At 43.0% G+C, this 17861-nt stretch overlaps 2 protein-coding genes and 1 long non-coding RNA gene across 6 annotated transcripts in view; 2 read left to right on the top strand and 1 right to left on the bottom strand.

Moving 5' to 3' along the window:
- The first annotated feature begins 2191 nt into the window (after positions 1-2191).
- On the top strand, positions 2192-13833 carry LOC127003555 (high affinity copper uptake protein 1-like). Of its 4 annotated transcripts, XM_050870421.1 has the most exons (7): positions 2199-2517; positions 5785-5908; positions 6209-6293; positions 6994-7195; positions 8907-9142; positions 12185-12253; positions 12607-13833. In XM_050870421.1, the coding sequence occupies exons 3-7, from the start codon at positions 6218-6220 to the stop codon at positions 12729-12731; spliced, it is 708 nt and encodes a 235-aa protein (XP_050726378.1). In that variant the 5' UTR covers positions 2199-2517; positions 5785-5908; positions 6209-6217; the 3' UTR covers positions 12732-13833. The 4 variants fall into 4 exon arrangements, with proteins under 4 accessions (XP_050726380.1, XP_050726378.1, XP_050726381.1 ...); XM_050870423.1 differs by lacking the exon at positions 5785-5908 and having other exon boundaries at positions 2192-2517; XM_050870424.1 differs by lacking the exons at positions 2199-2517; positions 5785-5908 and adding an exon at positions 5380-5711 and having other exon boundaries at positions 6994-7129.
- On the bottom strand, positions 2480-5791 carry LOC127003556 (uncharacterized). The gene is made up of 3 exons (XR_007757146.1): positions 5618-5791; positions 3350-3447; positions 2480-2628 (listed from the first exon to the last, which is right to left on the bottom strand). It is a non-coding gene; the product is annotated as an uncharacterized LOC127003556 (long non-coding RNA).
- A 2241-nt stretch (positions 13834-16074) lies between the features above and the next one.
- The window catches only part of LOC127003552 (chloride channel protein 2-like), a 129898-nt gene continuing 128111 nt past the window's right edge, over positions 16075-17861 (top strand). Inside the window, exons 1-2 of the mRNA XM_050870419.1 lie at positions 16075-16428; positions 16663-16816. Of these exons, the coding sequence (XP_050726376.1) occupies positions 16670-16816 (147 nt within the window). The 5' untranslated portion in view covers positions 16075-16428; positions 16663-16669. The remainder of the gene's footprint in view (positions 16429-16662; positions 16817-17861) is intronic.

The following is a 17861-nucleotide window of genomic DNA, read 5'->3' as shown; positions in this document are numbered from 1 at the left end:
ACACTTCAAGGGCCAGTTTTATAGTTAAGTAGTGCAAATTTGTAAGGAAGGAAGGAAGGAAGGAAGGAGGGATTTCATTGGGACGTTTAAAGAGGTCACTTGCCCCCCATGTTAAAATCCTCCTTTCCTTCCTTCCTTCCCCTGTTTACTGCAATATTCCTGACACGCTTAAAGGGCCAGTTTTATAGTCAAATAGAGCAAGGAGGTAGGGATTTCATTGGTCTTATGGAGGTCACTTACCCCAATGTTTAGTGTTATCAAGATTGGTTTTTATTTGAGGCTTTCTTGTTTTACCTGTACTATACATGTTTGTTTGTGTTTGTTTGTTTATGTAATTTTATGTCTAGTTACCTTGTTCTTTTGAGTCTTCTGTTTTTTTTTTCTTTCTTTTCTTCCTCTTTTTGTTTGTTCACCTGTCTTCTCTTGTTTATTTTCATTGTTTATCTGTCTATTTACTTGTTTATTGATCTGTTTGCTTGTATTTTTATCTTTCTTTCGCCTCTTGCCTTCACATCTTCATTCGTCTGTCATTTCCTGTTTGTTTACTTGTTTACACACCTTTTTGTTTACCTGTTTTTCATTATCTCTTTCACCAGCATCTCCGTAAACATCAATCCCTTTATCCTTAACAAAAGAAATACGTCGCTATATAGAGAGACACATCCCTTATCATCTCTTCAAGCCGCGACAGAGGAGGCGAACTGGATGAAAAGTAATAAGAACAGAATAAAGATTCGTACAATATCTTCCTGAAATCCACACGCGTCCAACTCCCTTTTTTTATGCATTTCCGCGGTGCATAACGTCGCGTCTGTGGCTGTCCGTTCCTCAGGCCCCGTTCATCGTCCGTTCATCCTTGAAATGTCACCTTGAAGATCTATCGGCCTTCTTAACCCTGACATTCACAAAGCTTTTCACTTTTTCATCTTTGCAGTCATCTTTTCATATCAGCATTCACTCATGTTTTCTTCTTTGACTATGCAGGGATGTCAGCCACTCAGTCAGTCAGTCAGTTAGTCAGTCACTCAGCTTGCCTCGGTTTGTTAGTTTTAGTCAGTAAGACAGTCAGTCTGTCAGTCATCTAGCTAATTAGTCAGTTGCCCAGTTAGTCAGTCAGTCAGTCAATCAGTCCACCACTCAGTCAGCTAACCAGTCAGTCATTCAATTCGTCAGTCAGCTTGCCAGTCAGTCAATCCGTGAGTCATTTAGCCAGTGAGTCAATCAGTCAGTCGGTCACCCTCGCGACGCAGTATGATCGAGGTGACGGAAGTTGGCTCAAGAAGGATGTTGTGTTGTGAGGTGAAACTGGGTGAAAGTGTTTCGTCGGAACGTGTGTAACGGGGATCCGCGGCGTGGCGGTGTGGTGTCTCTTGCGGGGAATCACCAGAAGCAGAGTGGCACCTTCCTCCTCTCCTCCTTTTTTACTTCTTATTTCCTTTCTTTCTTTCTTCTTGTTCTTTGTTTCTTCACCTGTCTTTCCCTCTTTGTTTAATTGACTGTTTACCTGTCTGTTTACCTGTTTATTTGTCTGTTAGCCAGTGATACACCTCGGCCCTTTCCCTTCCCCTCACTTTCTCTTCCCATTCCTCTCCCCTCCCCTTCCTTTCTCTTCCCCTCCCTTTCTCTTCCCTTCTTCCCCTTCCCTCCTTTTCCACGTTACCCTCCTCTTCCCCTTCCCCTTCCCGCCTTCTTCCTCTTCCCTTTACCTACCCTTTCCCTCCCTTCCCCTCCCCTGGTAAGCGATCGAAACCTCTGCCTGGAATTTCGCTGCCTCAGAACTTCCTGGAAACACATTCGAATAGTACTTTCAAATGGGATTCCCACCACTGATTCTTTCTTCTATGCCAATTTGTACGCACTGTTTCGGTTAGCACTCGTATCTCAATATAAAAGAAGATACTGGTGATAACTGAGGTGCGATTTAACTATGAAAATGGTTTAAATTGAAGGTTCCGGTATCATGTATTTTGATTGTAATTATTCATTCTTTTAAACCTCAACTAAAAGAAAAAAAATCCAGACAATCGTATATGTACTTAATTTATCTCTTTTAATGCTGTTATTTCTTATTTTATTCTTTTTATGCTTAATTATTATTTTCTTAGCTTTTTATCCATACTTTTTCTTTCTTACAATCCACTACATTCAGACAATCTAATACCTCCTTTATTTTTCTCTTTTTATGCTGTTTTGATGTTTACATTTTTACGTTTTATCATTTAGTGTTTAGTTTTATGCTTTATTTATACTTTTTTTTTATCATTTTATCAATTTCTATTTATCCCTTAGACACAATCACTTCGACAACCGTACGTACCAATATCGTCCCCTTGTTGCGATGGGCCTCCAGTGTGGGAGAAATCAATTATACTTTCTCGGCCTTATCGCCAGACATGTGTGTGAGTCCAGACCCTCGGGAGATAACAGGCGCCTTGTGAAGACAGCCATGCCCAGGAGGACGTTCCGAGGACAGTTTAGGCTTGCAGGAGGGCCGCGAAAGCACACCCGAGGCTGGTGGTAGGTGATGCGTTGTTGATTTGCTCCGGTTTTCACAAGGGAACCTGTTTGGGGGTCTATTCATGGTCTAATACGGTCTCTTTCCTCTCCGTGTACTCTCAACGCCTCATTCTGTTAGAGAGATAAGGAGAATACATTATTATCGTTGTTTGCACGAACCTCTGTGAAACCTTGAACAGAAATAGAACTATTGAAAAATAACGGGACTATTAACAATACAATATTCTGTAGTATTTGATATGGACTATTGACAGCATATATAGCTATAATTTGGTAGATGAGAAAGTAACTTATCTATAGTCTCTTAGTGAAACGTTTCTCATCACTTGGGTGAGTGTGGGTGGGGGGCAAAGAGTATTTTAACCACTTTGACCCCCTATAACTGTTAACTTTGAGGGACCATAATTCCTCTAGCCCCCCCCTGTGGGTTCGCCCATGCACAAGGTAAAGGGAAAAATTTCAAGAGTGAGGCAGGGCAGCAGGACAGTTTCGTGGCGTCCCCTCCATCCTGTCGCCTTTACGGGGGTGGGTGAGGCGTCCTTACCTGGCTGCCGGTCTTCGCAAGGTCAACATCCTCTCGCGATCACTATTCAAGAGGCGACACATATATATGGGCCGTATTACTAAACATTTCGTCTCCCAAGTTCACATATTTGACAAGGCTTTCGTAGGAGTTTTGCGTATTTACAGGGGTAGTTTTATGACCCCAGTGTTAGTTTGACCCTTCTTCTGTACCATGAACCTAAAAAACACTCATTAGAACCCGATTGATCCCCTCTTTGATCTTTAGAAATAGTTGATATGAGAAGCGAAAGTGTCGTAGAATACCAACCAATGGAATACGGCAGGACTGTCTCGAGGCGTGGGCAGCGCGTCACGGGGGCTGTTATCGCCAGTAATTTTATATATTGTGAGCAGCAGCAAGATGATCTGTTGGAGGCAAAGCAGGATATGAGTAGAGTCACATGACATCCCTATTCGGCCACGGGCGCCCCCTGTCCAGCGTGCCTGCCCTTGTTGGTTCCCCTGTCAGCGCCAAGACACTCGCCTGGCTGCCCGGGTGACTAATCTTGTCCCTCTGTGGCTAACCGCACCGCTGAATCATTTCCTGCAGAAGTAGCTACTGCTTATAAAACTCTCTTGGAATATGTCGGACTATCTGTAGGGATGAATTACCATGTATTTCAGTAATGTTTTTATTTTATTCATTATTATACATTTGATTGTTTTTTTCGACTGTCACCCGGCAGGCACTTAATTATACCTACTAGGGGCATGGGAGTGTGTGGGATTGAAGTCCCAGATATTGCCTAAACTGGCTTTGTACAGGAGGCTGCTGGCTGGCGTTTGCAATATTAAGTCCAGCACGTGACTAACTCTCTCTCTCTCTCTCTCTCTCTCTCTCGCCACATATTCTATTCCTCTATGATATCATCTTTACCACACCATTACTATAACCCTTTTTTGTGTATTTGCGTGCCGTTGGGGGTGAGGTCAGCGCCGAGAGAACAGAGGAGGAGGAGGAGGGGGTCAAAAGAAGAAGAAGAAGAAGAAAAAGGTCAAAAGAAGAAGAAGAAGAAGAAAAAGGTCAAGAGAAGAAGAAGAAGAAGCAGGTGACGGGTGTAAAGTGTAAACATACTAAACAAAGGCCTGGCGGGTACGGTACACCGGCGCCGCCCCCAGACCATGGCATGTGTACCCAAACCCGTGACATTGACACCTAATACCCCACCGCCCTGTGCCCGTACGCTCTGACGCAGTGGCTCCTCGACTTAACCAGTGCACAGCCAAAGCCACGGCCCATATCGCGGTGACTCCTCGTCTTTACCTCGGTGACAACCAAAGGCACTCCCCACAACACGTTCTCCTTCATCTCCACCGCTGTGTCAACCAAAGGCATACCCCACAACACGTTCTCCTTCGTCTCCACCGCTGTGTCAACCAAAGGCACTCCCCACAACACGTTCTCCTTCGTCTCCGCCGCTGTGACAACCAAAGGCATACCCCACAACACGTTCTCCTTCGTCTCCACCGCTGTGTCAACCAAAGGCATACCCCACAACACGTTCTCCTTCGTCTCCACCGCTGTGTCAACCAAAGGCACTCCCCGCAATAGTGCCCCCTCATCTCCACCGCTGTGACAACCAAAGCCACTCCCCACAATAGTGCCCCCTCATCTCCACCGCTGTGACAACCAAAGCCACTCCCCACAATAGTGCCCCCTCATCTCCACCGCTGTGACAACCAAAGCCACTCCCCACAATAGTGCCCCCTCATCTCCACGACAACCAAAGGCACTCCCCGCAATAGTGCCGCCTCATTTCTTCCACTGTGTCAACCAAAACCACACCCCACAACACGTTCTCCTTCATCTCCACCGCTGTGACAACCAAAGCCACTCCCCACAATAGTGCCCCTTCATCTCCACCACTGTGACAACCAAAGCCACTCCCCACAATAGTGCCGCCTCATCTCCACCGCTGTGTCAACCAAAGGCACCCCTCGCAGTAGTGCCCCCACACATCCTCCACTGTGTCAACTAAAGGCACTCCCCACAATAGTGCCCCATCATCTACCCGCTGTGTCAACCAGAGGCACCCCCTTGCAATAGTGCCCCCTCACCTCCTCCACTGTGTCAACCAAAGGCACTCCCCACAACACATCCTCCTTGTGACAACCAAAGGCACTCCTCGCAATAGTGCCCCCTCACCTCCTCCACTGTGTCAACCAAAGGCACTCCCTACAACAGCAGAAGCAGAAGTGTGTCAGGAATGTACACGCCACTCCTCTGAACTCTTTTACGGGAGCAGCGAGTAGTGGGCTTTTTTTTTTCATTATTGTTTCCTTTTTTTTTGCCCTCCACTGTAAAAAAGAAGAAGAAGAAAAATAAAAGCCAAGAGCACAATGTTTGGTTGGCTCTCGTGGCCCAGGACAGGCAGTGGTGGTCGCACGGTCACCCCACGTATCGGCCTGTGATTAGCGCCCACTATCTCCCCCTCATTGATGGGGGTCTTATATTGGCATGCCGTGGTTAAGAAAACTTTGGTAACTGAAAACCCAATGCCTGGCACGAACACCTTCTTAAGCCAAGAACACACACCTGGCCACTTGTACAGGAGTGTGGCGGCCAGGACTTGGCTTTAAGTGATGTGGGCGGATCACCAGGAAGGCTGTCAGAATTGATGCTTGATAAGGTAATCAGTGTCCTCCCTCCATCCTCCTGATAAGCCTAGATAACTTTATTTGCCCCATGTGTTCCATTTTCAGTAGCTTTTCAGTAGTGTTTGAGGTACTTAAGTGCATGATATAGCTGCGTCTTCTCCGATCCCAAGCTGCGCTGTCCTGTTGGTTGCCCTTAGTGGGACACTGGACAAGCCAGCCACGCAGCAAGGTGAGTGTAAGGCACTAGTGACCTAGAGAGACAGGGATGGTGGCCAGCTTGACAGGATGCACTCATAGCTGATTACAGACACCATAAGACTAACTTTTTCTTTTCTCATTTCTTTTTTGTCAGTCCTATAAATTTTTCTCATTAATTTAGGTAAGAGAGTTAAGAGCTTTGGCATAGGTTGACTAAGTGTAATGAAGAAACAGTCTAACCAGTCACAGCTTAATTGCATGATGTTTAGACTAGCAAGAATATTTTTTCAGTTTATATTTTTTATTCTAATTTTTAATTTTAATTTTACAGCAGGACAAGATGGAGATGAGCTACTACTTCTCAGGGACGGTCCATGACTTCCTCTTCTCCGGTGTCAATGTCCTCACAACATGGGGTGAGTCTCTTGACCCATGCACTGTTTTAACCCAGTAGCAGCGGGGATCATGTTTCTTAATGGTCCCTCCAAGTGAGAAAAATGAGAAAAAAATCACCCCTCACACAAACTATTTCATAATATATATATATATATATATATATATATATATATATATATATATATATATATATATATATATATATATATATATATATATATATATATATATATATATATATATATATATATATATATATATATATATATATATCAAACCATTTCTGATCACATTATCTATCATCTATTTTCGGGGGTAAATATCATGGCACAAATTTGGCCCCTCCCTGCTACACAGTGAAGCCACAAATTTGGCCAGTCGCTTCTACCGGGTTAAGGATTCAAGTAAATGGGAGTCCAGCATAAAGCATAGCCATGGTTTCTACCATGGGTCAAAATATTTAACTACATTCTCCGTACTACTTGTAATCATAAATTTTGCTATGAATATTGATACAGTTCTTTCCTTCTTATATAACCCTTCATGACTCTAAAGTGGGATTTTTCACATCATATAATTGAAAGTCATGTGTCGAGAAGATTTGTTATGCCTAATACCCACAGCCACCTGTTGCTTGGCCACACTTATACCTCTCACTTTACTTTCTAGAGCATTTTTCTTTGCTATTCCTTCCACAGTGCTAATTCCTTCCCCTCCCAGGCATGGTGTCCCTGTGCATGGGCCTGATGTCCCTCTCCCTGCTGGCCGAGGGGTTCAAGGTGGCCCGCTCCTTGCTGCAGAAGGTGGCCACGTCCTCCATTGACTCTGGCTGCCGGAGATACAACGTCAGCGAAAGGTCTCCACTCATACCTCGTGCTTCCCACTCAGACTCTGAGATGCAAAGGCTGTTGTATTTCCACAGGTAGTTTGGCTTTGCTTGTTGGGAGGCATGGTGCTGATTACAATGATACCTATAGGTTTTGAGTTTCAGTGTAAATAGAATAGACAGAAACTTAGTTGTGTGATAACAGCAACATTCTCATCTGGTGAAAAGTATCCGTATTGGTTACTGCATTTCACCACAATGATTTACATGTCTATAAATCAGTCCGATAACTTATAATAGTTATAAATCAGATCATTTCAGTGTTCTGACTTGTGAATTTAGCAAACACAATATGATGAGAATTAAAAATGCTTGGCCTAAAGTTTGATAGAGTAACTGTTGAAGATAAAAATGAAAAGGAGGGGAAATACTATTACTACAAAAGAAAGATACAAGTTATCTTTACATTACCCATACAGGAATAGGTGTTATTTGAAAATGTGAAATAAGTAACATGAATCCTTTACTTTACTATTACACCCAACAGGGATATGACAATTTTTTGCAGTCTGCAGGTGAATATGCAGTCCCGTTTGTAGTCATAACCATGCCCAGTAGATGTAGAACGGCTTGTCTTGTGCCCAGATTGATGTATTTATGAACTGGACAGAGTGATTGTGGGTTTATTTGTGTGTGTGGCTGTTTGGCTTTAGAATGACTATAGTGAAACCAAATTGTCGAGTCCGTTTGGACGTTGGCTCCCGCAGGTCCCTTCCTCCCCTCTGCTTTGCCACACAGTCCCGACACCTATTTTTTCCTCTCATATGTTACCTATACCTTACATATGAGAGGAAGAGATAGGTGTTGGGACTGTGTGGCAGAGCAGAGGGGAGGAAAGGGTCTGCAGGAGCCAACGCCTAAACAGACTCGACAATTTGGTTTCACTATAATATTAACCTCTAGCTGTGTTGTATTATAGTAAAATTATAATCTTAGATATTTTGGGGTTCTGTCTGTTTTGAATTATGTGCATGTAGCTCCATGTTGATGTTGGGGCAAGTCAACCACATCATCCACCAGCTATGTGGGTCATGTGGTGTGGGAGGTTGAGGAGTACATGGGAGAATATCACCTCTCCCGACCTCCCTTGAAGAACCTCAGGATTTCAGAATTGGTTCCTGATTTTGCCATTTGTCTGAGGTCTTTTCTCGTTCTGACTTTGCTGATTTCTTCATTTCCCATTTTGTCTTTTGTTCCAAGCCTTTTATTGTTCTGGTTTTGCTATTTTTTTATTTATTTTATTTATTTATTTATTTTTTTTACATCAAAGGTCACGGCTCAAGGGCAACAAAAAGAGTACAAAAAAAAAAAGCCCGCTACTCGCCGCTCCCATAAAAGATAAAAGTAAAGAGTAGCCAAAAGAGAGGTCAATTTCGGGTGGAGAGGTGTCTTGATACTGATATACGTGATTCCCCATCTAGTATATCAGTCTTGGTGTGTGTGTGTATGTGTGTGTGTGTGTGTGTGTGTGTGTATTGAGGGGAAGGGGATGGCCTCATTTACATTGCCACATATTATGACTAACTTTTATATCCCAGTCCCTTATTGGCACTTTTTTTTGTGATGCTGACTGGTAATGATGTTGGTGGTAGTGCCCGTCTTGTAAATGTGGTGTATAGTGTTATGGTTAGTCTAGTTATGGTGAAACAGAATCCTAAAACCTGAAATCATTGTCATAATTTGAAACACTTGTAGAAATATTTGCCGTGTTGTTTACTCTCCGGCTAATTGTTTGCCCTCCCTTCAGAGTGAGGTTCCACATCCTGCAGACATTCCTCCACATTGTGCAGCTGACCATTGGCTACATGCTCATGCTGTCGGTGATGACCTACAATGCGTACTTCACCCTGGCCGTGGTGGGCGGTGCGGGTCTTGGCTACTACTGCTTTGCTCTCTTTGACCTCCCAAGTAAGATTCTGGGCAGCCACATGTCTCGCCCAGCCCAGTGGCCAGCAGGCAACCCTCCCCCACACCTGTCTGAAGGTAACGTCTCCATGTATTGTTCTTCTTATGGAGCCGCTGGGTGTGTTATGTCACCTGTTGGGTCACGTGTGTCGTCCCAGCTTGAGCCGAGGTGCCATAGCATGCGTGAAGCAGCTTTAGGGGAGAACAGAGTGCAAGGAGGAGGCAGGGCAGGGGCGGCTGGCTCCTCTGAGGGAGAGAAACAAGCTCCCGCGACAGTGATGTGTGGGGAAGATGAACCAGACGGGCTGAGAGGTGCATCCGCCATGGTGGACGTGAGTGACCAGGCATTTCTGCTGCCCCAGGACACTATCAGGGTGGAGGTGCAGGTCCATGCCTTCCCTGACGAGTGATCAAGGCAACGATCTGTATGGAACTTGGTATTACTTGTAAAAAATTGCCTTTATCTCTTAGTAGCTGAGTATGTAGTATCTTGAAGTTCCTAATAATTCTATGAACAGGAAGGAAAAGCATACTATTTTATGTAATAATTCAAATACTCAATATTGCTTGTGATATTAGTGACAAAACTATATATATATATATATATATATATATATATATATATATATATATATATATATATATATATATATATATATATATATATATATATATATATATATATATATATATATATATATATATATATATATATATATATATATATATATATATATATATATATATATATATATATATATATATATATATATATATATATATATATATATATATATATATATATATATATATATATATGAGTCCGAGTGATGTATTTTAACAGGTTTAAGCTTAATATCTTAAGTGAATAAGGTTGCAGCTGAGAATCTTTGGAGTTGTTGTGAACACTCAGAGTACTGTAAGTACACACAGTGGTATAAATGGTCTAGTACTGTAAGTACACACAGTGGTATAAATGGTCTAGTACTGTAAGTACACACAGTGGTATAAATGGTCTAGTACTGTAAGTACACACAGTGGTATAAATGGTCTAGTACTGTAAGTACACACAGTGGTATAAGTGGTCTAGTACTGTAAGTACACACAGTGGTATAAATGGTCTAGAATTTCTAAGCTGAGTTCAAGGTTGTTTACATTTCTTGATATTAAAACACCCAGACATCTGATTGGCATAGGCCTTAACAAAAGGAATAAGTTTCCATGATTTGGGCAGTCTGTGTTGCAACTTTGAAGTTTTAAGTTTAATGTCTGAAGAAAATCATGTGAAGCCATGTCAGTCTTGGGAGTGGTTGTGAACACTCTTTGTACATGCAGTGACAGGAATGGCCTGGCATTTCTTGAACTGAAATATGTGGATTTAATATTGTTTGTGAAAAAAGTGAATTGTGACAGTTGAGAGCAAGCTGGTGTTCCTGTGAGTCAGGGTGCAGGCAGTGTTGGGGTGCAGCACCAAGTGCCACTCTGCAGTAAAAAACATTCTGCTGTAACTCTAGCGTGGCTTAGGTCTTTGTTGTGGCCCAGTGTAATGCCTTTTTATCAAGCAGTGTGATAAAAGAGTGAGGAAAAGTGTTGCATTTACAGTAAGGTTACTTTGGTGTGCTAGTGATGGCAGCAGGATCTATTTTATAACCAAATTTTTATCCTGAATTTTAGTCTTTTATAGTATTGAAAATTTATCTTCAATTGCTGTTTAAAATCTCTATTCCAATAAGGTTGCCCAGCAACTCTGGTCACACAGCTCACAGGTGTTGACGGACATTAAGGTTTGAAGTGATCATATTTTGGTGGTTTGTTCTTGTGCAGGAGACTCCCACTGTGCTGTGGACCAAGGCTGTCTGCTCTGGCAGGCCTCACCAGGCTGAAAGATTTTTCTGCTGACAGAGAGTGGTCACTGTCCCCCAGTGAGCAAGGAGGAGAGGTGTGTGGGGTCCCAGCAGTACCCATTGATTGGGTGAAGAGCTCTAAGGCTCTCCAGGAGGGTACTGGCTGGCAGTCATGAGTTGAGCATGTTATCAGGCTGTGGTACACACATGCACAGATTGAATTGTTAGTTTATATCATGCTCTAATTTTGTGATAATTTGTGGTATAGTGGTTAGCATGCCTTGCTATGTATCTGTGAGCTCAGATTTGATCTTGTCCCAGGGCAGCTGGTGCCTGGCACACCTAGCTGTTCATCCTCTCCTTTGGGCAGGCTACCTGGGGAAACCTGGGTGAAGTAAAAATTAGTAACCTGAATGCACACTTGCCCTGTATCCCAGGGTATTAGTTTCTTGCTCACCACAGGCTCAAGTGCCAATGAGACAGATGATCACTGAGGCCACACTCACTGCAGTGTGTGCCCCAACTGTAGCTTTACCTTAGTCTGTTGTGTAGCGGTGAGGTGATGAGTGATGTGTCAGACACTTCAGACAGTTATGTGTACCTTATGCACTGTGCCACTGTAGTGCGAGATTCTCCAATTTCAACCTTTTTATAAGGAGAAAGTTTTTGTGATGTGTGTTGCCTTCTACCTCTGCAGTCCTGGGTTTTGCTTACATAATTTTGCTTTAGTTATATTTCCTCAGTCTTAATCTTCAATGCATCTATATGAATAATCTCCTCTTGCAGTAGTGCATCATGTAAATAAGCTGATGTCAAAGTGTAAAAGCTTTTGTGCCTTGCAAGGTGACTTCTGGTAACCTTCTTCTCTCAAGTCTAGGAACGCATGCATATAGGAGGACCTTTGTAGAGAAATTTATGAGTTAACTGAAATTTGTAAATACAGACTCCATAGAAACAATGAGAAGTTTCATTTATTGTGAGCAGCCAATTTTACTCTTTCTTTTTTGACCTTTGTAAAGGTAATCTGTATTAACTGTGGGAAGCTTCAGCTGTTTTAGTTGAGCATTTTAGAATCATGACGTTCTGTGTGGTGCATTTCCTTAGGTTACAAAGAAAGGTATTGTATGCCATGTTTTTTGTAAGCAAAGGCCTGAAAGATGAGATACTGAAAATTATATTGAAATTTCATGATATGTATTGGCTTTTCAACTATTGCATATGTTAAATATTTATATAAATTAGTTGCAGTCTGACAAGGATCTTGTTCCTCTTTCAGCTGTCTCCCTCAAGCGGGCCGCAGAAGATGCCAATGAATTTTCAATAAACACCAACCTCCCTGCAAACTGTGAGTATAACTTGTTCAAATTCTGTGTCTTCCCTTCTCTCACTATCATAACTTAAACATTGCTCCTCAGGATGTTATGGGATGTTGATGATGCTGTCAAACAATTTCCAGTTTTTGTTGCCTCAGTTTGCAGATACACTATGGCATCAGCATAAGTCAGTCTTATGATGCTTGGCAATGCTAGCTTGTGCAGTTGAACTATGTCTCTAAAATTCTTGTCTGCTTTACATATAACTTGCAGATTAAGCTTAATGATTACAACAAGCTGTTCTATATTTATTATTAGAAAGCAGACTCAGAAGCCACTAACTTTTGACTCTTCATACTCATAGTTTCAATCTTTATCTTTGCAGTGACATCAGTCCTTGAAAGTGATGAGAAGGATGGACAGAAGGTGAAGTGTGGGCAGCAGAACGAGTGCAAGAAGGAAAGCTCACTGCCGCCTGTAACTTCCTTGATCCAGCTCACTGATAGCTAAGCCAGCATGAGGACAGAGGGCAGGAGAGGAGAGTGAGGGAGAGAGAAGGAGAGGCTGTGTTAGGATGCAGGAGCTAAGAGGTAAGGGAGTAGATGGTGTAGATGTGAAGGGAAGATTAATGTAGATGGAAAAATGCACACCACCTTTGTGAGTGACACTGTTCTACCTGAAGTCGTAAATGGTACAGCAACTCTAATGTGTTGCTTTGTACTTTGACGATCACCTAATTTTACCATAGCTGCAATAGACAATGAATGCTCCCAGTGAATATTTTGTACTTGAGATGTATTTTTATAACTTCATTAGATAAGAATACTCATTGCACATGTTTGAAGATTGCAAGGTGCCTGGATCAATATTTGTCAAGAGTTTTGGTCTCGTAAGGTTCAGCTGTTCTATTAGCACTTGCAGTTGTGTACATATATCAAAGGGGTTGTTTTAAGGAAGACACATTGGTGGTTCTCTGTTAATGGTTGTTGCTTGCAAGACTGGTTAGATTTTGGATTTAGACAGAACGCATTTGAAGATATGTACTTTGTATTTTTTATTGTATCGTTTTTAGCATTTACTCTTTACCAGAATGCTACTGGCATTATTCTGGTCATTGTTACAGTATTCGTAAATAATAAAATTGGCTGATATTTGAAAGTTTGTTCTGGCAGACATACAGATAGGTTTTCATCAAACTACAGCAGAAATTATGTGCCTTGAATCAGCTTTTAAAATATATAAAAGCCATTAGGTAGTTCTGTAGGAGAGTGCTCAGCTTTTGCTTTCAAGAACAAGAGTTACTCTGCACCCAGGGCGGTGGTGGTTCCTGTACAGCCAAGTGTGTGCTCCAAGCTGCATTGGTGAGGGATTATTTATTGTCTTAAAAATATGTTGTTGGCTGCACTGGGCAAGTTTGTGATGTGCAGAAGATTTAGGTTTATTTGCACCTTATTGTGCATCAGCTCTGCCAGAACATCTCATTCCTGTTTTGGCTTCACGGAGGGAGGACGTGTCGTAAGTGGCGGGTGTGTCACAGCCAATGTTTTAAGGAAGTGATAAATTGGTCTTGTTATTTTGTATTAAGGTCATTATATATTTGAAGTCCATACAAGAGAGAGTTTTACTGACCAAAAGGGTTGTTGGTGGATGTTGTGTGCTAGCATGCATCTGGCAGCATGATGACGTACTGTACCAGAACAAGTGAGGAAGTATACAGGACTTCTATGCAGGTTATGTTGCCAGGAGGTGGAGGGGCCTGAGATAAATTATGTAGCTCAGGCCTTAAAACTTTGGCATTGAAGCTTTGAAGAATTTGAGTGATCTGAAGCTCAATCTAATTCAGACTAACACTGTGGCCACATTTAATTCTGAACTGTAACATTAATATTTGCCACCATGCTGAAATAATATATAGCGTTGGTGTTAACACTAGAAAAAAATATAAAACCTCTTGAAGTCAGCACAATTGGGGCAGAGGCCTTCCTGACTCAACCAATTTACTTATTCATTCATTTATTTTTGATAGACCTACCACAGCACCAGTAGGCTCTCTCGGTTGGCCTCAGCCTGTTTATGGAGCGGCTAAATGTTAATTTATAGTGGCGCCATTGTATATATTATCCTTGGCCCATGACTCCTCCCCAGTGCTCTTCTTGATAATGACACTGAAGAAGGAACTGATTGGCAATGATGAAGAGGATTGTGACAGTGATGGTGATGATGGTGAGGAGGATTATGACAGTGTTGGTGGTGATTGTGTCTTATCACTAAAAAGAGGAGGAAGAAGAGAAAGAAGAGGAGAAAATAATAAAAAGCCATATATACTCCCTCCTCAAGAAACTTCAAACATGCCGCGGGAAATTACAGATTTTCAGATAACACTCAAACAGCAGACAGAGATGAAGAAAAAAAAAGTTCATGCAAAAGTTGTTATCCGTTTCAGCTCGGTGGTGGCGGCGGCGGCAGATGAATGCAATAAAAAGCGCAAAGCAGATCTGTCTCCACTCAAGTCTAAAACGTGTACACAAGGCAGAGGGGCCATAAAATTCGCGTGCTCCCTCGTAGAGCTAAGAATAGATTTGAGTCAAAGGGAGTCTTTCATTGGGTGCAGTTTTATGGTCATATTTTTTTAAACATTTCGCCGCCCAAGATAACACACATTTGACAAAACTCGTGGGAGTTGTCAGCATTTCCAGGGGCGGTTTTATGACCCTGGTGGTAGTGTGAGCCTTCTTCTGTACCGTGAACCCAAAGAAACACTTATTAGAACACGCCTGATCTCCTTTTCGGCCTTTGGAAATAGTTGATGTTAGGGGTGGAAGCGTCTGACAGTACCGACGTAAGAGTGTGGGCCTCTATCCCTCACTGACGACATGGTACAGAGAAGCAAATACAGTCAGACTACCTTCAAGAGGGGAGCATGATAACACCTCTCCAACATAGACAGACGAGAGATCAAGAGGAGTTCACAAGGCTAAAGCTCCATTCGCTGACGACAAAAAAGAAACAACAAAGCAAAATAGAGAGAGCTAAGAGGCTGAGGCAGTAGAAAAAGAGAAATTGAAAGTAGACTGGGGAGTACTAGATGATTCCAAACCTAATTGCCTCTTAACACAAACGCCCTGCCATCACCACCACCATCGCCATCAACAACAACAACAAGAGACATTGTTACGCGAGGAGGAGGAGGAGGAGGGATAAACGGTAGCGAGGGGAAGAGAGAGACAGGAAATTAAATCACAAGGACTAAAAGTATTACCATTGTGTACTACTACTACTTCTACTACTTCTACTAGTACTACTACTACTACCAGTGATTCATGAATGAGGTTCGCATTTCCGTCTGATCATAACGTAAAACTCGACAACGGAGGTGATTACTACTACTACTACTTCTACTACTACTACTACGACTACCATTCTCGTCCTTGTCCTCTTCCTGCTCCTCCTCCTCTTCCTCCTCCTACTATTCTTACTATTACAACTATATAGGCTACATCTACCTCTTGCAATGGCGATGTACAATGCTAGTCAACGCTAAATTACTGAGCTAAACCTCCCCGTGCATCAGGGTAATGAGGTCACCTGAAATTATCCCTTACGAGGCCACGCCCGCTATTCTTTCCGACCTCAATGCTGTTCGGATGCTGCCTGGTTTTTACCGTCACAAAATGTCCTCATCAGATCTGGACTGACCGCTGCTTCCTGTATAGCCAGAGCCACCGTGTAGGCAATCTCTGTCGCTGAGCCATTTGACATTAAGACAGCCTCGATACCCGTTTACTTGTGTATATTTTGAGGTTAACACCCGGGAGAGCAACGCGCGTGGCACCTGAAAGTTGTGTTCTGGCGGCGAAGCTCAGAATGAAAAGTCCACGATAGTTCACCACGACTGGTAGTGTACCGTGCCAAAAGTTTTGGGACATCGCGAATTCACACATTGCACGTTTCTCGGTCTGCTTTCGCTCATTTTCACCGACCATTATGTGCTGGTGGATGCTGGTGCAGGAGCGAAGTGGACTGGAAAGTGAGCGAAGCGATGGGCCATTCAGGGTGGACGCTGCTGGTGCACCGCCCTAACTTGCTCTCTCCGGGGCATCAACACCAGGCACTCGCCACTGTAGTACGGCGTGAGCTAGTGCCGGGGACGCATCCTGTGCCAGTGCCGAGGCCCCTGACTTCTAACGATACTCTTGGCAAACTGATGGTAATAATGCATTTCATTCGGGCGCGTTTTCTTGCTTCTTTGTGATACATGCGGTGCTTTGCGGGGTTTGAACGTCCCGCTGCTGGCTGGCTCTCGTTCATTGCTGGAACCTGTGCGGGAAAACTCTTCATCCTTTCTCTGTGGCTTCTTTCTGACTACATACGCTTTGGGGGACGCTTGAAAATATTATTACCATCATTGCCAAAATATTGTTAGCATGTCGGAATTGTTCAGGGAGATCATGCGGCAGACACAGCCCAAACTGGAGCGGTCGCCATCCACCTTGTCGTCTACCTCACTGCGTGAGCTGCGGCGGCGGGCCAGTTTAGACAGCATGGCGGAGGAGGATATAGACGGGGCACAGAACCTGGAATATCAGGTTACTTTGGTGAGTACAAACGCCCTTTTCCGTTGAAGTATGAGTTAGATATTGACTAGTAGTGTATCTGCTATACATTACCATTCTTTTTGTGGCTATGTGTGTGTGTAGGATGCTTTTGTGAGATATTTGTGACTGTGAGCGTTGACCACTGGAGCGAGAAAATGTTGAGAGCTCTATTTCGTAACTCATTTCACTTTAATTATGAGTTAGATTATGAGTATTAGTGTATATTCTTTTCATTATCGTGGGTTTAGTGACTCTAGGTGAGTTTAGGATGGTTTTGTGGGCTTGGGTGAGGGGTGATCATTGGAGCGAGGGATGGGGATGTTGAGAGCTCTATTTCGTAGTGTCTCGTGTAAGGTGATATCCGTGACTTATAATTGTAAATGTTAACGTTAATGCGAGTTAGTTAAGCTTACAAATTTCGTGACTTCGATACGATGTACTGAAACGTTAGTGCGATTTCGTTAAACATATTTCGTGAACAAGGTGACATCCAGTGCTTAAAACAGTATATATCAACGTTTATGTGTTTCAATCAAGCTTACAAATTTCAAGGCATTGCAGCATACATGTTTAATCCTTCAGAGCCTGTATTGCAATCTCCATCGGATACTGCCTAGTCAATCACATTTTAACAGATATTAAAGTGTATTGCGCAGCGTGGAGGGAAATACGAGGTAGGGAGTGCAGTGCAAAAACATTTAATAACCGCCTGTGTTACGTAAGCATTTTTTCGTGTGCTTGTGGGATGGACAAAGCGGAGGGAGAGCCTACGGTGGGCCCGACAGCTGACTACACGGTTGCCAAGCCGCCCCGCAGCCTCACCCAACCTAGCTGTCACTCACACAAATACACGGAAACACCCACATACTCATTGCTAGGGTAGTGAATTCCCTCATACTGGCGTCTTCATGGGTGCTGAGGGGGGTTAGATTCTGTAAACTAGAAGGGAGAGTGGGTGTAGTTGTCAGTGGATGGGAAGGAAGGGAGAGCTAGAGGCTTGTTGGTATTTACAGGAAACTCTATCATTCAGTTTGCTCGGGGATGG

The sequence above is a fragment of the Eriocheir sinensis genome, chromosome 25, assembly GCF_024679095.1.
Source record: "Eriocheir sinensis breed Jianghai 21 chromosome 25, ASM2467909v1, whole genome shotgun sequence".
NCBI lineage: Eukaryota > Metazoa > Arthropoda > Malacostraca > Decapoda > Varunidae > Eriocheir > Eriocheir sinensis.
The sequence above is the reverse complement of the archived record's forward strand: the minus strand, read 5'-3'. Positions and strand labels throughout refer to the sequence as shown.